Here is a 25,030-nt window from a genome sequence, read left to right on the forward strand (position 1 = left end):
ACTCCACAGTTTACTCCACAGTTAACTCCACAGTTAACTCCACAGTTAACTCCACAGTTAACTCCACAGTTACTCCACAGTTAACTCCACAGTTTACTCCACAGTTAACTCCACAGTTTACTCCACAGTTAACTCCACAGTTTACTCCACAGTTTACTCCACAGTTAACTCCACAGTTTACTCCACAGTTACCTCCACAGTTAACTCCACAGTTTACTCCACAGTTTACTCCACAGTTAACTCCACAGTTTACTCCACAGTTTACTCCACAGTTAACTCCACAGTTAACTCCACAGTTAACTCCACAGTTAACTCCACAGTTAACTCCACAGTTACTCCACAGTTTACTCCACAGTTTACTCCACAGTTAACTCCACAGTTACCTCCACAGTTTACTCCACAGTTAACTCCACAGTTTACTCCACAGTTAACTCCACAGTTTACTCCACAGTTAACTCCACAGTTTACTCCACAGTTAACTCCACAGTTTACCTCCACCTTCCCTTGGAAAGATTTCCTGTCATCCTTTTAAACGGCTCAGCTCGTGTAATCCTCCCGGCTAACCACCGCGGATATGGGGACGTGTTTGTTGTAATATCCCTTCACCGTTATGTGCCTGCGTGGATATAAAAGCAATTGCAGTTTTTATTAACACGTGTAAGACATTAGCAGAAAGCTTTAATTGGATTCCTCTGTAAGCAGGCTGAGCAGCAGGATGGCCTGCAGCCTCTCAGCTGCACCGGCGTGCTGCGTGTGGGACTGAGATGACAGACAGATGGTGCTTTTTACTGTTTTACTCCTAGAAAGTTCTCTCTTTTTGGGCCCAAATTAGTATCTGTGATCCATAACGCATCGCAGATCCCCTGAGGAGTTGATGGTGGGTTTCCTGAAGTGATTTCGTGGTTACCCTGCGGACATGGACGCGGCAAAGAAAGGTAGGAACTGCTTACAAAGTCTCTGAGCCATGTTTGCACACAGGACACTCAAGGTTTGCGCGTTATACCTGCAAAGTTGTGCAAAATAAAAAAGAAGAGAAAGCTCACTGATGTAAAGGTGTGAAGTGGAATCAGAGTGAACTGCGGGAGGCGTCGGTGGAAGAGTAATCCTTGTTCTAACATAATACAAGCAGATATTCAGTCATAATTCCACAATGAGCAGGTTTGTTTTATAGCTCTTATCTGCTCTTATTTCTGGCTCCTCCTGTGTAGTTCTTACATAGTGAGGTAATAAAGGAACCTGCAGGCTTATTCTCAACAGGTGATCCTGGGCCTCATAGTGCCGGGCTAAGTGCCACACTGCCTCCACTAAAGAAGTAGGTCACGTCTTATCATTTGAGGCCTTCAGGACAGAATACCTGTCTGCTGCTCCAGCGGGCCTCGAGTCCTCCCCCAACTGTGTTGATGAATATGAAATGATGACATGTTGTGAGAGAACTGGAAGTTGCAGACTGTTGACAGTAAAGGTGTCCAACACCACAGACTCTGACAGTAAACCACGAGATCATTTACAGAACACATGTCATCCTAATATTAGAACACAGAATATCATCATCACTGTGTTTTTGTTTTGTTTTGGACAGATGCCCCCCCTGGTGGGGAAGGAGGAAAATCAGACACCCTGGGGTCCACTGGCTCTGCCAGAAAAAGAGGAGGGGGGGCCAAGAAGGCGATGCAGGCGAACAAGTCTGCTCTCAGAGCCCCCCGAGCCCTCTGCTGCCTCACCCTCAGTAACCCCATCCGCATGGCAGCCCTGGCCCTCGTAGAGTGGAAATATCCTTCTGAGTGTGCAGAGCGGGGTGCGGGAGACGTTTAGGCCCAGGCATGAGGGGGTTGGGGGGGGGGGTATACTTTAGTATACGGACATGGTGGTTTGTGTATGTTCATCCTGCATGTGATGCCAATGTGTTTTGTGTTTATGAGAATATGTTGAGGTGCATGCTGGGTAAAGTGTTATTATGTTGTTGTGTGTATTTTACTGTAAAGATGCATTTCCTGTTCTGCCCTTAACTGCAGTCCTCACGCCCTTTGACATTTTCATTCTACTTGCCATTTTTGCCAACTGTGTGGCCATGGGTGTCACCAAGCCGTACCCTGACGATGACTCCAACGTTACCAATCACCAACTGGTGAGTGAAACAGCAGCTGAACCTCACTTGTTTCAATTCAATCATATTCAAATGACTTTATATCTCGTGAGGAACTTTATTTGTTTCTTTATTTTCATTCATTATGAGAGTTTAAGCTTAGTATTAAGAAAGATAAATGAGGCTCCAGCATAAATTCATGTGCTGTGAAACCTCATGGAAGAGACTAATGGGGTTAAATAATCACCACAGTGTTATAAACGACTGCTTATTAACACTTTCTGACTTCCTGGAGAAATATGTTAAAAACAAAAGCAGCTTCTAAAGGATGCTGCACCGCTAACACGTAGACATCAAAACAAAGTAAAGACATCACACAGTCACAGAATACAAAACACGGATACAAAACCTGGGGGAATATCCTTCACACACAGAAAGAAAAGAAAGAAACTGAAAGAAGAACATCCTGAAGGTATTTCCACTCTTAGTCCAAAACACTGTACCTGCATTCATTCCCTAATGTGTGAGATTGATGCACATCAAGCATACCATGCATACCTCGAATACCTCGCATACCATGCATACTATGCATACCATGCATACCATGCATACCTCGCATACCATGCACACCATGCATACCTCGAATACCTCGCATACCATGCATACTATGCATACCATGCATACCATGCATACCTTGCATACCTCGCATACCATGCACACCATGCATACCTCGAATACCTCGCATACCATGCATACTATGCATACCATGCATACCATGCATACCTCGAATACCTCACATACCATGCATACCTCATATACCATGCATACCTTGCATACCTCATATACCATGCATACCATGCATACCTCGCATACCATGCATACCTCACACACCATGCATACCGTACATACCTCACATACCATGCATACAATGCACACCATGCATACCTTGCATACCTCACATACCATGCACACCATGCATACCTCACACACCATGCATACCATGCATACTTCACATACCATGCACACCATGCATACCATGCATACCTCACATACCATGCATACCTCACATACCATGCACACCATGCATACCTCGCATATCATGCATACCTCACACACCATGCATACCATGCATACTTCACATACCATGCACACCATGCATACCATGCATACCTCACATACCATGCATACCTCACATACCATGCACACCATGCATACCTCACATACCATGCATACCTCACATACCATGCACACCATGCATACCTTGCATACCACATGCCAAATCCTTGTTTGATAATGTAATTAGTTCTATTAGTTATTAATTATATCTGACATTACACATTACAGTACCCTGAATCCAACATATTAGCAAAGATAAATCGGCCTGTTTGTGTAAAAATACAAACATTTAACATACGCAACATTAACGAGAGTCTAACTTAATGGCTTAGTGTTGTATGCACCATAAAAAGGTTGAAGACCCCGGATTAAAGGGAATGAATGAAGCTTTCAATTTCAAGAATGTCAAAATATTATTTAGATAAATAGCTTAAATATGTTAGTCAGCAACATTTAAGAAATGCATATTTGTTCTGTAATGTGTTCACAACATTATCAGTTGGAAAAGAACAGACACAGATATTTGACCTGATTTTACTTTCACTGCAGTAAACACTTAAAACTGACCCCGGAGACGTGCTTTGATCTGAGAGTTGATTTCTTGAAGAATTTCTGAGCTTCTTTATGTTCTTGCATGTTTTTATGTTCCTGTTTCTTAATGAGAACATCTTGTGTGATTCTCCTGCGATGATTTTCATTATCATTAGAGTCCTTTGAGTGCACAGTAAACAGTCGTCTGCAGGTATTTATCTGAAGGGAGAAACAATTAGGGAGAAGGTAATAGTGTCCTGTTGGAGGGTAAAGGGGTTAGAGGGTAAAAAAGTTGCACTGTGACCACGTTAAGTTGACCATGTCGGGGATAATGACTTAAACACCCACCATCTGCCTCATCTCTCTCCTCTCTCTCTGTCTCGCTCCTTCTGATCATTTCATCATAAACTACAAACTACAAACTGAAAACAAGCCGGTCTTTCTTTTGCATATTGGAAATATGAGCCAATGTGACTCAGAACCAGCTTTAAATGTTAGCAAAGAAGTCACGTTGTTGTTGTTGCATCGTTGGAAACAATCCTCTTCTCTAAACTGTGAAAGTGATCAAATATTAGAATCTTTAGGTCGTTTTATTTAAAAGGGTCGCAGGACAGACGCCTTCTCGTGCAGCAGGATGTTTAACAGTTAAGTTAACAGTTTAACAGTTTAACAGTTTAACAGTTTAACACACACTTCCCTTCAGTGACTTACACAATCATCTGGTAAAATCACCAGCTTCTGCAAAACCTTTCTGTGACTTCCAGTTATCTAACAGTAAACCACAGCATGCCTGGATTATTGCGTCAGCCTGAGGTAAGAAGCCGGCTGACAGCGGTTGCAGTGATTAGACGCATTAAGCTGAAGGTTACAGAAAAGGATCCGGTGACGAGCTTAAGTGTGTGTTCGACACAGCACACTGCGGGTTAAGAGGTTAGAAAGCCGCCGCAGTTTAATGACAACACACGTGGTCTGAAGAAGACGCATGAAGACGTCCGTTAATGCCAAGACGAGGAGTCGGTTCCTGCACGTCTTCACTGGACTTGAGATGTTTTCACCGACTTCTACTTATTTATTTTCCAGGGCTGCACATTAATCAACACTTGAGTTTACACCTCAATGTAAATATGTTAGTTTGATAATGAGTCATTGTCTGCACTTCCTGGGCAGGTTATTACAAGTCTGACATTATATATTTATTTATTATTTATAACAGGCACCACAACAAAACAATATAATACAACACATTTACATTGTTACAGCAAAGACAGTAATATAATATAAGTTCAGTCGCACATGACGGTGTAATTGCAGAAGTTCTAAAAGAGAATATTGCACAAGGTGTTGGAATAGACTTGTTGGTGTGGTGGTGTACCGGGGGCCGTGGTGATGGTACAGTCTGACCGCTGCAGGGAGACAGGACCTACATTATCTCTCCGTGAGACACTGCGGGTGAAGCAGCCTGTCACTGAAGGAGCTGCACAGTGCAGACAAAGTGTCCTGGAGGGGGGGGGACATGTTGTCCAGTAGATCTGTCTCCCACCACCTCCACAGTGCAGAACTGTAGAAACAATGACAGCAGGCCTCCAATCCAAGTCTGCCTTTTCTCCTGTTTCCAGGAACAAGTTGAGTACGTCTTCCTCGTCATCTTCACCATCGAGACCTTCACTAAAATCCTCGCCTACGGCCTAGTGATGCACCCGAGCGCCTACATACGCAGCGGCTGGAACTTGCTTGATTTCGTTATCGTCATCGTCGGGTATTGTGTTGCATCATGTGTCACGATGTGCATCCGTTTCCTCCATCACGACTTGAGAAGTGAAGGTCCAACAGGTTGTTCTGTGCGTCTGCAGGTTGTTCAGCGTGATGGCGGAGGGCATGACGGATCATAAGCCCGGCGAGGCGCATCACGCTGCGGGGAAACCCGGAGGCCTGGATGTCAAAGCTCTCAGAGCGTTCAGGGTGCTGCGACCGCTGCGGCTCGTGTCCGGCGTGCCGAGTGAGTGTTGAATGTGTGGTCACACGTTCTCTGGTGCATTATGAACATGTTGATGTTCCGCTGACAGCACTTTATAAATATATTATATATAATATTATAAATATACGTAATGCGTTATTACAATAACAGATTGACACAATATAACACACTTTCACCTCATGATGTAATAATTATTATTACATCATGCAGTGATAAATGTAATAATAAATGCATTATGTAATGAGTATCTACTAATTGTATTGTATATATTATTCGTGCTTCACTGCGTTTCTCTTGTCAGGTTTACAGATTGTGTTGAACTCCATCATGAAAGCCATGGTGCCCCTTCTGCACATCGGTATGTTGGTCATGTTTGTCATCATCATCTACGCCATCATCGGCTTGGAGCTCTTCATCGGCCGGATGCACAAGACGTGCTACTCCAGCACCTCGGGCCTCATGATCGAAGACGACCCGTCGCCCTGTGCGTTCGCCGGCAGCGGGCGCTTCTGCTTCGGGAACTCGACTGAGTGCAGGGGCAAGTGGGAGGGCCCCAACGGCGGCATCACCAACTTCGACAACGTTTTCTTCGCCATGCTGACAGTCTTCCAGTGCATCACTATGGAGGGTTGGACAGATGTTCTCTACTGGGTACACACACACACACACACACACACACACACACACACACACACACACACACACACACACACACACACACACACACGTTTGTTGTAAAGAAGTCTTACCCGTCTGTGTGTCTCTGCCTCTCTGCACAGATGAATGACGCCATTGGCTTCGAGATCCCGTGGGTTTACTTTGTGTCTCTCGTCATCTTTGGATCTTTTTTTATTATCAATCTGGTTTTGGGTGTGTTGAGCGGGTACGTCGCTGCAGCTGCAGCCTTACTGTGTTTAACGTGTGTAATCAGAGGTGGAGGAAGTACTCAGATCTTTTACTTTAAGTACAATAATCTGCTACTAGTGACGGTCCTGCATTCAAACCTTAAAGTTAAAATTAAAGTTCATCAAAATTAACTTAAAGTTCCAAAAGTAAAAGTAAAATAATATATATTATATTACTGGATGATGTTTAATGTGCTCATCACTTTAATGTTGAAGCTGGTAAAACTTTTTAATATATATAATATATAGATATATAATATATATATATATATATATATATATATATATACTTTATATTATATTATATTTTGTATTATTAATCTGAATCTGAAGTTTACCTCTGAGATATAGTCGAGTAGAATATAAAGTAGCAGGAAATTGATTTTTATGATTTTCTTTTAATATTTAATATTTATTTATTATTTTATGAATCTTTTTAAATGATTTTATGATAATTATTTGTATCTGACATTGCAATTTAAAATCTGAAAATAATTGGTAACATCTATTTTTTAAATAATTTAAGCGCGCAGAATATAAACCAACAACATCATTCGATGTGTTGTGTGCAGATGTCGACGTGGGGAAACACTTTATGTTAAAATCAACATTTGGGGAAAGTAATTTATGTCTTTTTGGTTATTGCAAAGGTCCTAAAGTTAAAACAGTCTTCACTTGCCTTAAGCTGCAGGAACGCTGCACACTTCTCTCTGTTCTGAGTGTCTGGACTTGTGTGTCACAGAGAGTTCTCGAAGGAAAGAGAAAAGGCCGTGGCGCGCGGGGAGCTGCAGAAAGCTCAGGAGAGCAAGCAGATGGAGGAGGACATGATCGGCTACATGGACTGGCTCATCGAGGCCGAGGACGTGGACGAAGAAGGGAACAAACGTGAGTTCAACGCGTCTTCAAGTAGACAAACCAAAACATACTTTATATTTATACATAATATGCCTTTTATTTTATTATAAGTGCAATCATACAAAACAGGCTTCTGTGCATTTCTTCAATGTCCATATTTAGTTCCCATTCTCAAAAGAAATTCAAAAACATAACAAAAAATATTATATATATTATATTATATTATAAATTAATACAATCAATTATTATATATATTATTATATATATATTTAAATAAATACACTTAAATAAATATGTTTAAAATACATTGAAATGCATTTTCAGTTTAAAGATTATTAAATAATTGGGGACTATTTATTGTACCACGATGTAACAATGTAAACATTTAATTAATAAAAAATAAAAATACACATATGCATATTCATAAATATACTAAGAAATAATTCTAATAAAATATACAATACATTATTATTATTATTATTATTAATATTTAAATACATATATAAAATTCCCGACACTAGGTAATGTGTATATTCATAAATATACAATTAAATAATTCTAATAAAAATACAATAAATATTATTCATAATAATAATAATAATATAATATATAATAAAATATACAATTAAATAATTCCAATAATTCTAATAAAAATACAATAAATAAATAATAATAATTAAATAAATATATAACACGAAGTAATGTGTCTGTTTTTAATAATAATCTTGCAGTATTGTTTTCCTTGTAATGAACAATCTGCCTCTATGTGACTCTAAAGGTGCTGCGATCGCAAAGAAGAAGATGATGAAGAAGTTCGGCTGGTACAAGTACAATGAGGATGGTGGAGGTACGTCAGCCGTCCCCGTCTGTTATTGTGTTTACGTTACGTGCTGCTCTCTAACGGCCGCTTCTTGTCTCTGTGTTCAGCCGAGTCCGACTCGGATGATGACATCGCTTACCTGGATGATGACAGCGGCTTCTGTGCGTCTCTCATGTGAGGCGACACAAAAACCTTGTTTGTGATTCTTCGCTGCCGTTAATGAAGTTGATTTATGATTTGCACATTTTCCTTGTTTCCTCAGGGCGAAGATGATGGCCAACAGCTTCTGGTAAGATCCATTTAATGATGTGACGAGGTACAATTCAGAGTGTGTGTGTGTGTGTGTGTGTGTGTGTGCGCACTCTGAACCTGCTTCATCCAGACTTCTCTTTAGATCTGCACATGCAGCACATCAGCACATTTATGTGTATTTTAATATTTCACTGTATTTATGTGATGAGAAATTAAAAAGACACTTCTCGTGAAGTTATTAATTGTTACACTCGTCGAAATGTTGACCGAACTCTGTTCTTAGTGACCAGCTGTGCCAACTGAATCACACGATGAGGAAGAACTGCCGTGTTGCCGTCAAGACCACGAACTTCTACTGGCTGGTTCTCCTGCTGGTGTTCCTCAACACAGTGGCCAGCGCCTCCGAGCACGCCGGGCAGCCCAAGTGGCTCACAGAGATGCAAGGTAAGAATGCTCCTTTTGTTCGTGACCTTTAAATGAAAGAAACCTTCCTTCACGTCTTGTGTTCGTCCCGCAGAGCGAGCCAACAAGGTCCTGCTGCTGCTCTTCACTCTGGAGATGCTGATGAAGATGTACGCCTTCGGCCTGCAGATCTATTTCATGGCGCTGTTCAACCGCTTCGATTGCTTCGTGGTGTGCGGCGGCATCCTGGAGACGCTGCTCGTGGAGATGGAGTTCATCCCGCCCATCGGCATCTCTGTGCTGCGCTGCATCCGACTGCTCCGCATATTCAAGATGACCCGGTGGGTGAAACGTGACTTCATGAGGACAGATTAGATTAGTTAGAGAGCTCCTGAAGGGGAACATGTCAGGAGTGCAGAGGAGGACTTTAAAGGTCCTTTAGTTGTGACCTTCGCCCTCTTTCACGTTGTTATTTCCAGGCACTGGGCCGCTCTGTCCGACCTGGTCAACTCGCTGCTCAACTCCATGAAGGCTATCTGCTCCCTGCTGCTCCTGCTCTTCCTCTTCCTCATCATCTTCGCCCTGCTGGGCATGCAGCTGTTTGGAGGCAAATTCAACTTTGACGAGACTCAGATGAAGAGAAGTACCTTCGACTCCTTCCCGCAGGCTCTGCTCACCTGTTTCCAGGTGATTCACATCTCAATGTCTCATTTCTTCTTAAAGCCCACTCACGCCGTTCACACGGAGATCCTTTGGTCAGAGCTCATCTGGTTATTGTTGAATTATATTATTATTTATATGATTTACTTAAACCTATTTTAGGGGCGTAGGGTGACCACATGAGCTCTTTTCTGTGTCATTTATTTTATATATATATATATATATATATATATATATATATATATATATATATATATATAAATATATATAATATATATATACATATATATAATATATATATAAATATATATATATATATATATATATATATATATATATATATATATATATATATATATATATATATATATATATATGTATATATATATATATATATATATATATATATATATATATATATATATTTATTTTTTATTGAGATTATTGGTATTTTTATTTTTTTTTAAATATTATTAAAAAACACAATAATGTAAAATAAATAATTTACAGTATTTATAATAATTATTTTAAGCATTTACTGTCTTTTAAAAATAAATAAACACCTCATTAAAATGCCAACTCTGCAGGAGTAATAGCATCGCATGCATCTTTTATATCCATCACTAAATATGAAGCTCGCTCGTTGTTTTCATGTCTATAAGAACAAATGTGCGAACGCTTCTGTGGTTTAAGAACACGTCGTGAATCTGACGAAGACCTTTCTCAAGAACACATTTAAGTAGGAAGATCTCTGTGAATGAAGCTTGTTGTTACTCGTATCGACTCTGTTTTATGTGTTGTGGTGTAATCACGGTCTGTCACTGCGGCTCTTTGCAGATCCTCACAGGGGAGGACTGGAACGCTGTGATGTACGACGGCATCATGGCCTACGGAGGACCCATCTTCCCCAACATGGTGGTGTGCATCTACTTCGTCATCCTCTTCGTCTGCGGTAACTGTATCCTTCCTGTCGGACTCCTGTTGCATTCAAAGGTATAACATGTTCCTAACTCTGCTCCAACCATGAACCCCGACTGCAGTGAAGAACTCCCATGATGCACCACTGCTGCAGCACCAGCTTTGTGTTCTTGTTTGGATTGAGAGAATGACATAACACAAACTGCACTCCTTAATTCTGCGCTCAGACATCCTGCTCAATGTCTTCTTGGCTATCGCCGTGGACAACTTGGCGGGAGGCAGCGGGAAGACCAAAGTGGAGTACGTACGATTTATAAAAAGCACATTTATAACCGACTCGTGCTTTTATGTCCTGAGAACCACGAGAAGCACAGACAGGAAGCTTATTCTCAAACTGTTTGTTGTTTTCAGGGAGAAAAAGGAAGACGAAGAAGAGTGGGACGACGATGAAGAGAAGGAGGACGAAGACGCAGGGGTAGATCACTTTTCCTGCAGCATGTTGGACTTTTTTCTTTAAGCGAAATGCCTAACAGCTGATCTTCTGTCTGGCGTGTAGAACGAGGAGGACGACTGGCAGGACAACGAGGAGCTGAGGGCCATCGAGGGGCTGGAGGGTGAGTGTGACGCCCGGCAGGACACGCAGCACTCGTCTCTTACCGTCTCTTATAGCTTCCTATATGTTTGCTCTTTTATTGCAGGAGTTGCTCCTTTAAAGCCGGAGTTCTCCGGCCCCAAAGAGAAGATCGTCCCCATCCCCGATGGAAGCTCCTTCTTCATTCTGGGGAAGAAGAACTGGTAATCTGAGTTCTGACAGTCAAACTGAGATGATAATGATGATAAACTAATACATTTAATTAGTTTATTAAGGCCCTGTCACACATCTCAGAATGTCAGAGTCCAGATACGTCCAACTTGTCATCGGATCGGATCTGAAAAGTGAACGTACACAGATACGCATGTCTAACCTGTTGATGTCGCATCACTTACTTACAACATGTATCAGACGAATACCCAACGACTGCATAACGTGTACAAATATATTGTCTGGCGTGTTCGGCGTATCGTCTGCGTCCTTCAAACGATCACAACTTACCCTTAACTTATATCAACGTATTGACGATATTTCGTATGCGCCGGCATACGTTTCTGTCGTACGTCAGTGTGACGGGGCCTTCAGGTGCTGGGGGGGGTTTATTTTTCAGTCTGTGTGATGTCAATAATTCTCACCAACATTGATTTTGATGCTTTTTTATTTTTTGTGCAGGAAACCATGAAAGCAGCTTGTTTTTGTCCCAAACAGGAGAAAACGTCTCAATCTGGTGGAAAATAGTAAAAAGTACAATTTCTAAAAGCTCCAGATAAAAAAGAAAGGAGGATTTTATGCTGTTTTAATGTGTTTCAATGGAGACATCTTCGTCCTTAAGACTCTGACTCGTGTTATACTCTTATTATAGGAGCTGAGGTTGAACCTTCGCCAACATGTCGGCCGTATGCACGAGGACTTAGAAAGCCGAAGACGTCCCGATCGAGGCTAAAGGTCAACAATACGTTTTGTTTGCTAAAATAATAACAACAATTTTGTCATTTCCTCCCGATTCTCAGTTTGCGAGTCGCCTGCCACAACCTCATCCATCACCCCTACTTCACCAACTTCATCCTCGTCTTCATCATCCTCAGCAGTATTTCCCTGGCTGCTGAGGATCCAATCAAATCGCACTCGTTCAGGAACATAGTAAGAGCTTCACGCTGGCAGAACGTGTCCGTCTGCTCGTCAGTCACAAGATTCAGCACTGATATCCGTCTCTCTCTTCCTCAGGTGCTCGGTTACGCCGATTATGTTTTCACTTCAGTCTTCACCGTGGAGATCGTCCTGAAGGTAACGCCAAAACTCTTTAGATTCATTATTCAAATACAGCTGTTGGATTTATATGATCCTCATGTTACGATTTGTTCTTTGACTTTATTTAAGTTGTATAACAAAATGAGGACTGAGGATACTTCAGTTCAGTAGTATGAAATACCTTTAACTCTGCGTCTTCTCTCGCTCGTGTTTAGATGACGGTGTACGGCGCCGTTCTGCACTCCGGCTCTTTCTGCAGAAACGCTTTCAACCTCCTGGACCTGGTGGTGGTCGGCGTGTCGCTCGCGTCTTTCTTCCTACAGTGAGTATTATACCGTCGGACACAGACAGTCTGTTGTGAAGCTGTAACACGAGATTGAATGCAGCAGAAACACAACAAGAAACAGAAAAGATGCAAGTTGTGCATGTGAGATTTAAATAAACATATAATTAACAAAAGGAAAATCAGAAGGAAAACATAAAGTATGCAAAAATAAGTAACAAATAAAAACCTTTTTACATTCCCAGTCTAGTTTTTTTTACCTCAATTTGCAATTCTTTGTAAATATTTTGCTTTTCTTTGCTCTCAGTTCGAGCGCCATCTCTGTGGTGAAGATCCTCCGAGTGCTGCGAGTGCTGAGGCCTCTCCGAGCCATCAACAGAGCCAAAGGACTGAAGGTGAGTCTCTTTCATTGCTCTTGTTCCATATATCCATGTTATATATATATATATATATATATACTTTATAAAGCGTATGAAGTAAAGTGTGCTGCTGGTTAAAGCTCACACGTCTCCTTCGTTGTGCACAGAACGTGGTGCAGTGTGTGTTTGTGGCGATCCGCACCATCGGAAACATCTTGATCGTCACGACGCTCCTTCAGTTCATGTTCGCCTGCATTGGAGTGCAGCTCTTCAAGGTTTGTGTGTTGCACTCAGTGGCCACTTTATTAGGTACACCTCTCCAGCCTAATGCGATCTAACGCGACTGTTCTGCCACGTTGTTAACAGCTGGAAACATATTTATTTATAGTTTATAGTATATAACTAACATCATTCTTATTGTATTTCTTTTTTAATTCTCTCATTTTTTTAAATGTTCTTAATTGTTAAATGTTTTACTTTTACTTATATATTTGATCATCTACTGTCTTTAAAAATATATTTTTTATTATATATTTGTTGTGTTGCATTTTTATTTATTTGCAAAGCACTTTGAGCTGCATCTCGTGTCTTTATAATTACAGTTTATTATTAGTATTATTATTATAAAACAGCAAGTAGACTACATAATAATAATATTATTATTAATAATAATAATAATAATAATAATAATAATAATAATAATAATAATAATAATAATAATAATAATAATATTATCATTCTAGGTTTTTAAAATCCAAATATAAATCTCAAATAAAAAACATTTAATTTACATATTTCCAACAATGTCTCCAACAGCTGAACATTATGAGCTCTATAAAGAGCTGCTGTATTGGACTGCATTAGATGTTGTTTTTCTCTAACTCACTTATTATTTTAATTGTTATTATTATTATTATATTATTATTATTATTATTATTATTATTATTATTATTATTATTATTATTATTATTATTATTGTAATGTTTTTAACTTTCCTGTGTTTAATGTTACAGGGCAGATTCTACAGCTGCACAGATGAAGCCAAACACACTCCTGTGGAGTGCAGGTCAGTTTTCTCTTCCTCATTTCTCTACACAACAAACTGCGACCGCTTCGTGTTCGCGCCATCGTAGGTAAAACAATCAAGAATTACAACGCGGGGGAGAATATACGCAGAACAAACTCTGAGATTAAAGATTAAAGTTGTGCGCTGACTTTAAACCCACCAGCCTGACAAAAAAGCTTTTTTATCATAAATTTGTAAATCTCAATGAATTTCTGATTTCTTTCTGTCATATTTATGATTTTATAATCTCAGAATATCCAAATTAGTTTATCGTAATTTGTAACTTTAATCTCAACAATTTTCAGATTTTTTTAGAAAATGTCTGATTTTATAATAATGAGGTTTTAATTTCTCGTATTTGTAAGATTTAAATCTCATAAATTCAGAGATCTTTCTCTGAATATTCCCCCATCCCCCGACTCCGTAATGACCCTGACACGCCATCGCTACAAACAGCTCCTCGCAGTCTTTCTACGTGCGCTCACTTTCTTTCAATGTGTTGGATTTCAGGGGAACGTTTGTGGTGTATAAAGACGGAGACATGAACCACCCCATGGTCAAAGAGAGGATTTGGGAAAACAGTGATTTCAATTTTGACAATGTGCTGATGGGCATGTTGGCTTTATTCACGGTGTCGACGTTTGAAGGCTGGCCGCAGTGAGTCCTCGCTTTACGTTGTTTCTCAAGGTGTTGTTTTATTATCAACAAGAATCCATAAGATGTGAAGCTGATGTTCTGTCCGTAGATCAAACATTGTGGCTTTAATAGAGACATTTTTGTCCTTAAGGTTCCGACTGTCTGTATTTTATTATACTCTTATTATAGTATATATATATATATATATATAGTATTATAGTAGAGTCGACACTTTCAAAATAAAATTAAACTCGCCAAAATGTATGACATATGGCAACAAAGGCATATAATTGAAGAATGAAAAAAGCAAAAGATTTAATATCTTTTGGAAAACAATGGGTTTATCAGGTCACTCAGACATATAGATATTTGTTTTTAATTCATTGTTAGATTTAGTTTGTTTACAATAAGGGAAAATATATTTTCCAGCTTTATCCTTTAAGTTTTATATTCTTTAAATCGTGGATATTTATGGCTCACAACATGTGGTATGAAACAGAGAGGAATCAATAAAGCACAGACACAGATACAGATGATTCATTATTATTTCATTGTACATAAACCCTAACCCTGTGGCAACATACATCGATCTACTTCTATCGCCTCAAACTTCATGGCTCCAAGGTAATCTATTCCAGATGCAAAGGTGACCTTCTTATGACCTTTGAGATCATGTTGTCAGAACATATATTGTTATTTACAGAGGGTATGGATCTTTATATCGGGCTCCTGATGTAAACTGAATGAATAAGACTTTGTTCATTTCGCTTATCTTAACAACCTCATTGTTTATGTTGTATAAAGGCTCCTTTACCGGGCTGTGGACGCCAACGCCATCAACCGAGGGCCCATTTACAACTACCGTGTAGAAATCTCCATCTTCTTCATCATCTACATCATCATCATCGCCTTCTTCATGATGAACATATTCGTGGGTTTTGTCATCATCACATTTCGAGAGCAAGGAGAGGCCGAGTTCAAAAACTGTGAACTCAACAAAAATCAAGTTTGTTATTCTAGAAATGTTTCCAATTAAATAATAACTTCTGTGTTTTCAGTGAGTAACGTTGTTTTCTCCGTGCAGCGGCAGTGTGTGTACTACGCTCTCAAGGCTCAACCTATAAAGATTTACATTCCTAAAATCGCGTCGCAGCTCAAATTCTGGAGAATTGTCAACTCCAGCCAGTTTGAATATGCCATGTTTGTGCTGATTCTGGGAAACACTCTCACTCTGGCTGTCCAGGTATCATTTCACACGACTCTTCCATGAAACACGATATCATAATGATATTATATTATGATATAAGTGTTGTTTCTTCTCTCGCAGCATTACGAGCAGTCCAAACTCTTCACCTCGGTCATGGACATCCTCAACATGATCTTCACTGTCATCTTCACCGTCGAGATGATCATCAAGTTACTGGCTCTGCGGGTTCATGTGAGGCTTCACCTTCTCACCTTCTTAAAAACCTGTTGTGTCTCTTTGTAGTTGTTCTGTGTCTCTTTGTGGTCGTTTTGTGTCTCTTTGTAGTTGTTCTGTGTCTCTTTGTAGTTGTTCTGTGTCTCTTTGTAGTTGTTTTGTGTCTCTTTGTAGTTGTTTTGTGTCTCTTTGTGGTCGTTTGTGTCTCTTTGTAGTTGTTCTGTGTCTCTTTGTAGTTGTTCTGTGTCTCTTTGTAGTTGTTTTGTGTCTCTTTGCAGTTGTTCTGTGTCTCTTTGTAGTTGTTCTGTGTCTCTTTGTAGTTGTTCTGTGTCTCTTTGTAGTTGTTTTGTGTCTCTTTGTGGTCGTTTGTGTCTCTTTGTAGTTGTTCTGTGTCTCTTTGTAGTTGTTCTGTGTCTCTTTGTAGTTGTTTTGTGTCTCTTTGCAGTTGTTTTGTGTCTCTTTGTGGTCGTTTTGTGTCTCTTTGTGGTCGTTTGTGTCTCTTTGTAGTGTAGTTGTTCTGTGTCTCTTTGTAGTTGTTCTGTGTCTCTTTGTAGTTGTTCTGTGTCTCTTTGTAGTTGTTCTGTGTCTCTTTGTAGTTGTTTTGTGTCTCTTTGCAGTTGTTCTGTCTCTTTGTAGTTGTTCTGTGTCTCTTTGTAGTCGTTTGTGTCATTTTGTGTCACTTTGTGGTCAACTGTCAACATGTTTTTGACTCTCACTTTGCTTCTTCTTTCCTTCGCAGCACTATTTTATTGATCCGTGGAATTCATTTGACGCTTTGATTGTCGTGGGGAGCGTGTTGGATATCGCCGTCTCTGAGTTCAGCGTAAGTTTGTTACATGAGCGGACACGTTTTAAAAGCTCATGTACGTTTTTACAAATTAAAAAAAGAAGCTGGTGGTGGACAGTAAATAAGTTAATTTAGTTACTGTCCAAAATGTACAATACAATTACAATATATTGACGATGGAAAGTCAGTTTGCAGAATCAAACTATTAAATTATAGCCATTTTGATTAAATGTTTATTAGTAATTTATTTGTAACAATGTTCAGGTTCTGCTGCTTTATACTTCGACTCCACCTCAGAGGGAAACATTGTACTTTTTAAATATAATGCATTGGTATACAGTACATTTTTACTTTAAGTACATCTTCTTGATTATACTTTCAGCTTCATGTACGATTTTGAATGCAGGACTTGTAACAAAGTGTCTTCCCTCCTTTACACCCTGTTGGTAGTTTAATGTACACAATGCATCATATTCTATAAGATCATCACATGTGTGTATCTTTGTCTCTGTCCTGTTTGAACCACGTCACAAACATCTGGAGAAACATGTTTAACCTCTGAGATGTAGTGGAGTTGAAGTAAAAGATGTGAGAGCATCTTTTTCTTACATTCTAACACATCATAACATTTTACGAGACTTTAAATCTTTTTAAAACTAAATTCATCTTTTGACACTGTTTTCACCGATCAATTATTATTTGTATCTATCCTTGTTGTTTTAACGTTATAAGTAAATGCACTTAAATACATTCCTGGCCGTGTGAAGACGTATTTCAAACACTTTTATATAATTGAGCCGTTAACTGAGTAAATGAAGTGAAACGCTTTGTTGCCAGATGTTTTTCGTGAAAATGTTATTCTGATCCTGATGCCATTTTATTCTTTTTCATTTCTACCTGTTCTGATCGTCTGACGTGGATCCAGGGAGGAGGCGGCCACGGCGAGGTGAGCGCTAAACACAAACTTTGATGGATTGATGCTCGCGCCCTGTAACATGTATATTTATCTCAACGTATTTCCTGTCGTTCCAGGGTAAAGGAGAAAGCGGGAAAGTTTCCATCACATTCTTCCGTTTGTTCCGAGTGTTGAGGTTGGTGAAGCTGCTCAGCAAAGGAGAAGGCATCCGAACGCTCCTCTGGACTTTCGTCAAGTCGCTTCAGGTCCGAGGATGATTCAAAGGATGAGACTGCACACTTTTGTCTTGACTCCTGTTTTCTAATTGTGCCCTTTGACTTCTTTGTGCTCAGGCGCTGCCTTACGTCGGTCTGCTCATCGCGATGATCTTTTTCATCTACGCTGTGATCGGCATGCAGGTGAGTGTCTCTTGTTTAAACTCTACAGGAAGTCAGGTTGAGATTTACAAGGGAGACCTGAGTACAGGGGAAACATGTATAACATTAAAATAAATAATGATAATGGAAATGACTAAATATAGGAATATAATAGCAAATATTTAAATATACATTTCAAAAACAGCATGATAAATTATAAATAAATGCTTTCTGAAATATCCTTGGCAATAAGTTTATTTAATTTAATTATTTTGTATATTTATGTTTCTTTTATTAAATTTTTTATATATATATTTTTAATATTTGCTCTTATTTAAAAAAATTAAGTAAATAAAAATATATGATCTCACACCTCTCTAAATTATTCCAGACTAATAAAGTAAAACACCTGAAGTCTGTCGAAGATTAGCATCGACTGCGCTAACATGTGATGTAAACCAAGACTCAAAGGATCAAATGAATCTAAAGTAACTCATTACAAACCATCTTTGTGCACCCAGTGAGTTTGTGTCAGTCGTACGTTTCAGATGTTTGTTTTCTGCTCTCAGTCCTTTGGGAAAGTGGCCGTCGACGACGACACACACATCAACAGAAACTGCAACTTCCAGACTTTCTTCATGGCTGTTCTGGTGCTCTTCAGGTGACACACTTCAGCCGGAAAGAGACAGATGTTAAAGGGATAGTTCGGATGTTTTGAAGTGAGGTTGTATGAGCTTCTTCTCCACAGTCAGTGTGTAGAAGCAGACAGGAAGCAGGAAGTAAAGCAATGTTCTGCTGTGGACGTGTTTCAGACACCTAAACAAATATCAGTTTAAGTGCACGCTGTATTTAGAATATTTTAACTGTCGCTCGCTGTCAGATCTTAGTGACGAGGAACTAAAGCTCTCTTTAAAGCCACCAGACTCCATTGACAAAAACAGTAATTTTACCTCTCAGAACACAGGAGCTGCTGGTCCACCGCTGCCTCCATCGGCTCGTTTGTTTGTGTTATTGTGTGACTTTAGAGAATCCAATCAAACCCTTTAAAAGTCACACAATAACACAATAAATAAACAAACCAGCCGATGGAGGCAGCGCTAGACCAGCTACTACTGTGTTCTGTGGGGTAAAATTGCTGTTTTTTCCAATGTAGTCTGGTGGCTTTAAAGAAAGCGTAGACAACAGCTTTCGTTCCCCGTCACAAAGATCTGGCAGTGAGGTAAAGCAGTTAACATATTCTAAATACAGCGTACACTTAAACTGATTAGGTGTCGTCCACAGCAGAACATTGTTTCGCTTCCTGCTGGTACTTCCTGTCTGTTTCTACAAACTGCATTTAAAACATCCAAACTATCCCTTTTAATTAAGAGAATTGTTTTTAAAGATTTTAGCGTATAGATAAAAGTGAAATGTAAATGCTGCTCTGTGTCTGTGTCCTTGTAGGTGTGCCACTGGAGAGCAGTGGCAGGAGATCATGTTGGCAGCGCTGCCCGGGAGACGCTGTGACCCAGAAGCCGACACTGAGCCCGGGGAAGAGTTCAGCTGCGGCAGCAACCTGTCCTACATCTACTTCATCAGCTTCTTCATGCTCTGTGCTTACCTGGTGAGCGCAGCCGCGGAGGATTAAGGATCTGAAAACACTTTCCCTCCTTTTGATTTAATGCAACGCAGCCTCCCGACTCCAAATTAAATTTAGGTATAATTAATTCTCACTGAGCAGCGGTGGTTTTAACCCCGAACCGCACGTCCGTGGATTTAGTTAATCCAGACGGCAGAGACAAATCACGAAATCCTGATTTAAAAAAAGGTGCAAATATTTTTGGCAACATTTCCATGACATCAGTGCTATTTTAAGACGTTAAACAGGTTCAATGAAGTGACTTTAAACCTGGAGAATTTAATTTAAAGTGTGCGATGAAAGTGGAAGCTCAAACCGTTCTTAGCTGTCGCAGATCTGTCGTGAAAATGGATTTACAGATTACCCTGAAGTCCCCACATAAAGAATCAAGAATCCAAACGTGCAATATTATTATTTCTTTATTTTGAAAAGCCCAATTTAACCCTTCCCCCCTAAAACTAGACAATAAACATTTAAGGAACTTTGTGTGTTTTAAAATCTCCTTCTTGGCTCGAACATTTCTCAGTCTTGTTTCCTTGAAACCAGATTTACAAAATTTTGAGCAATAATAGAAGGATTGACAAATATGTCGTTATGAAAGACAACTATGACGATCACACGAGGGTCTTTGTAGTCATTTTGTGTCTCTGAAGTTTCTTTGTGTCTCTTTGTAGTTATTTTAAGTCTCTTTGTAGTCACTTTGCGTCTCTTTGTAGTCATTTTGTGTCTCTTTGAAGTTTCTTTGTGTCTCTTTGTAGTCACTTTGTGTCTTTGTAGTTATTTTAAGTCTCTTTGTAGTCACTTTGTGTCTTTGTAGTTATTTTAAGTCTCTTTTTAGTCACTTTGTGTCTCTTTAAGTAACATTTAGTAGGTGAAGGCCTGGGGGGGGCCCTCAGTCTTTGGGCCCCTCAGTCTTTGGGCCTGTGCCCTGTAGGCTCGTTCAGTAATCCATCGATGATCACATACATGTTGAAGCAAACACAACAAAAATATAATCATAATTCAGTTATCAAATCTTTTTTATAACTCTAATGTTTCTGTCCTTCTCTCTCTATTAAGATCATCAACTTGTTCATCGCCGTCATCATGGACAACTTTGAATACCTGACGCGAGACTGGACCGTGCTCGGCACTCACCACCTGGACGAGTTCAAGAGAATTTGGTCCGACTACGATCCGGAGGCCACGTAAGACTCGTCTCTGTTTAACCCTCTGATCTTCTGTGTGTCCTACAGGGTCCCAGGAAGGTTTGGAAAATGTTCTGCTTTCAAGGTTCTGAATATTTGTTAATTTAAATAAAGTACTTGAAAAAGGTTGATTTTCAACATAATCTGGTGCTTTTTGTTGTTTGAACAGATACAGATGTTACTGTACTCACTGTTACATGTAAACATCTTATAATATCTAAAGGCTGTTGCATTTATAGTAATAATTTAAATGTGATAATAAGTCTTTGAGGGTTTAGGTACCTTGAAAGTGCTTGAATTTGACCCTTGAAAGGCTGTACGCACCTGCCTCTCACTGAATCTTCTTATCTGTCAGTAAATGTCTGTTTTTGTGTTTTTCTCGCAGCGGCCGTATAAAACACATCGATGTCGTCACGCTGCTGCGGAGGATTCAGCCGCCTCTTGGTTTTGGGAAACTGTGTCCTCATCGTGTTGCTTGCAAGGTAAGTCGACACAGTGCTGCACACTTGATGCGATGAACACACAGATCTCACTCCCTCCGCCTCGTCCTCTTGTCCTCTCAGAGACTGGTGGCGATGAACGTCCCGCTGCACTCTGACGGGACCGTCACCTTCAGCGCGACTCTGTTTGCTCTGGTGCGAACCTCCCTGAAGATCAAGACCGAAGGTTTGATCTCATGCACCTGCAGAGACGGAAGCGTTATGCATTGCACCTGTACGAGTCCACCTCGCTCAGTGTTGTTGAAGTCTCTCTTCCGTTTGTCCCCCTCAGGCCCCATCGACCAGCAGAATGAGGAGCTGAAGGTGATTATTAAGAAGCTGTGGAAGCGCACCAAACCCAAGCTCATTGATGAGGTTATTCCTCCCCCTAGAGGTACAACAAGAACTTACAGCAGCCGGCCACAATCTAGCAAAAATACAATGCAACATGCAAAATATACTGCATGCTCCACTTGGCCCTGCACATTTCCATCACTACTGTTGTTGTTGTTCCTCCTCAGGGGATGAGGTGACTTGTGGGAAGTTTTATGCCAGCTTCTTGATTCAGGACTATTTCAAAAAGTTCCGCAAGAGGAAGGAGAGGGAGAGGAAATCCAAGAAGAAGGACAGGGCAGCTTCTCTGCAGGTGACTTCACTTTAAAGACGTATAGAAGTACTAAGCTTTTAATAATAGTTAAGAGTTACATATGTGAGTAACATACTGATTAGACGAAGCATTCTCTTTTATTTACTGTAGTTTAAAAAACGTTTTTCCAACAAACACTTCAGTCTTCAGTTTATCGAGATACGTTCCTGGAGATACGTGGTTTTCACTGGACATGATTGGCTTCCAAATAAGCTGTGAAGTGACAAAAAGATGGTCGTACACACTTGAAACTGAGATTCAGAGAAACTTTCCTCCTGCAGCAGATGGAAACAGTCTCAAAGCTTTTCAGCACAGAGAAGATCAAACATCCAAACGAAGTAACAACAAGCTAAATACATTTTGGAGTGGAGGCTGACTTTATTCATTCTTTATTTATTTATCCTTTATTTAACCAGAAAGATCTCATTGAGATACAATATCTCCTCTGCCAGGGAGTCCGGGTCAGGATAAGTAAAAGTGTTTCATTTAGAAGTACAAACAGGGAACAAAAAGCACACCACAACACAACACATGCAAGAATCAGAGGCTGAAAGCATCAAAGCAGATGATGAAGCGTGTTAAAAGCATCAACATTGTTCTGTACAAACTGATTCTTAACTAGTAGTCCAAGCTTGCAGAGTGTGAAAGAATAATATGTCAGTAAACTGGACGTTAACGTATCTGTGTTCTTAGCTCGGGCTGCGGACGCTGCAGGATCTGGCTCCAGAGATGCGTCTGGCGATGAGCTGTGACCTGGAGGAAGAGGAGGGAGAGATGCCGGCTGATGAGATATTCGACAGCAAGCACGACACCTTGGTGAACACCACGCCCGCCATCACGCCGCTGCCGCCCATACACATGCTGGTCGAGCAGGTAACGGTGCTCATGGAGCCTGAGCCCACGATAGCTAACGTGGTGGTGACGGAGCAGGTGACGGGGCTGCAGGACCACCAGAGACCCGGATCAGAGCTGGCGGGAGTCAGCGTGGTGACGGAGCAGCCTGTGAGGTCCGACCCCCTGCCCATCAGGTGTTCCTCTCTCTTTATATATTTCTTTAACATCAGTGTGTGTGTGTGGGGGGGGGGGGAGTATTCAGAGCACTCACTGCAGTACAAACAACAGTCTGAAAATACTCCACTAGAAGTCAAAGTAAAAGTACTTTAAGTACTGACTGCAGTAAATGTTATATATTATATCTGATGTTCTTGTTACATTAATGTGTGTGTTACATGTTCCTGTTACATTAATGTGTGTGTTACATGTTCCTGTTACATTAATGTGTGTGTTACATGTTCTTGTTACATTAATGTGTGTGTTACATGTTCCTGCTACATTAATGTGTGTGTTACATGTTCTTGTTACATTAATGTGTGTGTTACATGTTCCTGCTACATTAATGTGTGTGTTACATGTTCCTGCTACATTAATGTGTGTGTTACATGTTCCTGTTACATTAATGTGTGTGTTACATGTTCCTGTTACATTAATGTGTGTGTTACATGTTCCTGTTACATTAATGTGTGTGTTACATGTTCCTGTTGCATTAATGTGTGTGTTACATGTTCCTGTTACATTAATGTGTGTGTTACATGTTCCTGTTACATTAATGTGTGTGTTACATGTTCCTGTTACATTAATGTGTGTGTTACATGTTCCTGTTACATTAATGTGTGTGTTACATGTTCCCGTTACATTAATGTGTGTGTTACATGTTGCTGTTACATTAATGTGTGTGTTACATGTTCCTGTTACATTAATGTGTGTGTTACATGTTCCTGCTACATTAATGTGTGTGTTACATGTTCCTGTTACATTAATGTGTGTGTTACATGTTCCTGTTACATTAATGTGTGTGTTACATGTTCATGTTACATTAATGTGTGTGTTACATGTTCCTGCTACATTAATGTGTGTGTTACATGTTCCTGTTACATTAATGTGTGTGTTACATGTTCCTGTTACATTAATGTGTGTTACATGTTCCTGTTGCATTAATGTGTGTGTTACATGTTCCTGCTGCATTAATGTGTGTGTTACATGTTCCTGTTACATTAATGTGTGTGTTACATGTTCCTGTTACATTAATGTGTGTGTTACATGTTACTGTTACATTAATGTGTGTGTTACATGTTCCTGTTACATTAATGTGTGTGTTACATGTTCCTGTTACATTAATGTGTGTTACATGTTCCTGTTACATTAATGTGTGTGTTACATGTTCCTGTTACATTAATGTGTGTGTTACATGTTCCTGTTACATTAATGTGTGTGTTACATGTTCCTGTTACATTAATGTGTGTGTTACATGTTCCTGCTGCATTAATGTGTGTGTTACATGTTCCTGCTACATTAATGTGTGTGTTACATGTTCCTGCAGACTTTATTTATTTGAAGAAGAAGAATCTTCTCATGAAGGAAACTTCATCACAAACATCTGGAGAAACATGTTTAAGTAACTCTGTTATAATGAGTTGTTTTCTCTCCTGTTCAGGGTGGACCTCTTCGAGTTGCCTCCTCTTCCTCCTCCTCCTTCTTCTCCTCCTCCTCCTTCTCCTCCTCCGCCTCCTCCTTCTCCGCCTCCTCCTTCTCCGCCTCCTCCTTCTCCTCCTCCTCCTCCAGAGATGGCACCGGTCGTCGTAGAAGAACCAGTCGTGGCGGCTCCAGCCGAAGTAGCTGAGCAGGTTTATATCACTGAGGAGGATCCTGCAGGTGTGGCATCAGTAGAAGGGTGAGAAACAGAGAAGATTGTTACAACCTTTGGTCATCTCAGCTCTTTCTTATTGTTTTTATATAGCTTAAACACACAATATAGAACTGCAACCAATAATTATTTTCATTATTGATTAATTGTTTGTTCTATAAAATAGTGAAAAATGTCCAAGATGACGTCTTTAAATGTCTTGTTTTGTCCAAAACCCAA

At 40.0% G+C, this 25,030-nt stretch overlaps 1 protein-coding gene across 1 annotated transcript in view; it reads left to right on the forward strand.

The window, feature by feature from the left end:
- The first annotated feature begins 916 nt into the window (after positions 1–916).
- The window catches only part of cacna1fa (calcium channel, voltage-dependent, L type, alpha 1F subunit a), a 28,336-nt gene continuing 4,222 nt past the window's right edge, over positions 917–25,030 (forward strand). Inside the window, exons 1-42 of the mRNA XM_029436635.1 lie at positions 917–935; positions 1,580–1,769; positions 2,020–2,125; positions 5,347–5,486; positions 5,581–5,726; positions 6,007–6,356; positions 6,485–6,588; positions 7,353–7,495; positions 8,244–8,312; positions 8,393–8,459; positions 8,548–8,574; positions 8,821–8,981; positions 9,055–9,280; positions 9,419–9,626; positions 10,437–10,557; positions 10,745–10,817; positions 10,929–10,992; positions 11,074–11,131; positions 11,216–11,312; positions 12,120–12,249; positions 12,334–12,393; positions 12,573–12,679; positions 12,948–13,035; positions 13,167–13,274; positions 14,013–14,065; positions 14,576–14,722; positions 15,506–15,707; positions 15,786–15,944; positions 16,029–16,139; positions 16,861–16,944; positions 17,834–17,860; positions 17,941–18,069; positions 18,157–18,222; positions 18,750–18,841; positions 19,624–19,783; positions 20,858–20,985; positions 21,371–21,467; positions 21,549–21,651; positions 21,757–21,858; positions 21,986–22,110; positions 22,804–23,138; positions 24,602–24,838. Coding sequence (XP_029292495.1) covers positions 917–935; positions 1,580–1,769; positions 2,020–2,125; positions 5,347–5,486; positions 5,581–5,726; positions 6,007–6,356; positions 6,485–6,588; positions 7,353–7,495; positions 8,244–8,312; positions 8,393–8,459; positions 8,548–8,574; positions 8,821–8,981; positions 9,055–9,280; positions 9,419–9,626; positions 10,437–10,557; positions 10,745–10,817; positions 10,929–10,992; positions 11,074–11,131; positions 11,216–11,312; positions 12,120–12,249; positions 12,334–12,393; positions 12,573–12,679; positions 12,948–13,035; positions 13,167–13,274; positions 14,013–14,065; positions 14,576–14,722; positions 15,506–15,707; positions 15,786–15,944; positions 16,029–16,139; positions 16,861–16,944; positions 17,834–17,860; positions 17,941–18,069; positions 18,157–18,222; positions 18,750–18,841; positions 19,624–19,783; positions 20,858–20,985; positions 21,371–21,467; positions 21,549–21,651; positions 21,757–21,858; positions 21,986–22,110; positions 22,804–23,138; positions 24,602–24,838 — 5,219 coding nt within the window. The remainder of the gene's footprint in view (positions 936–1,579; positions 1,770–2,019; positions 2,126–5,346; positions 5,487–5,580; positions 5,727–6,006; positions 6,357–6,484; positions 6,589–7,352; positions 7,496–8,243; positions 8,313–8,392; positions 8,460–8,547; positions 8,575–8,820; positions 8,982–9,054; positions 9,281–9,418; positions 9,627–10,436; positions 10,558–10,744; positions 10,818–10,928; positions 10,993–11,073; positions 11,132–11,215; positions 11,313–12,119; positions 12,250–12,333; positions 12,394–12,572; positions 12,680–12,947; positions 13,036–13,166; positions 13,275–14,012; positions 14,066–14,575; positions 14,723–15,505; positions 15,708–15,785; positions 15,945–16,028; positions 16,140–16,860; positions 16,945–17,833; positions 17,861–17,940; positions 18,070–18,156; positions 18,223–18,749; positions 18,842–19,623; positions 19,784–20,857; positions 20,986–21,370; positions 21,468–21,548; positions 21,652–21,756; positions 21,859–21,985; positions 22,111–22,803; positions 23,139–24,601; positions 24,839–25,030) is intronic.

The sequence above is a fragment of the Cottoperca gobio genome, chromosome 7, assembly GCF_900634415.1.
Source record: "Cottoperca gobio chromosome 7, fCotGob3.1, whole genome shotgun sequence".
Classification (NCBI taxonomy): domain Eukaryota; kingdom Metazoa; phylum Chordata; class Actinopteri; order Perciformes; family Bovichtidae; genus Cottoperca; species Cottoperca gobio.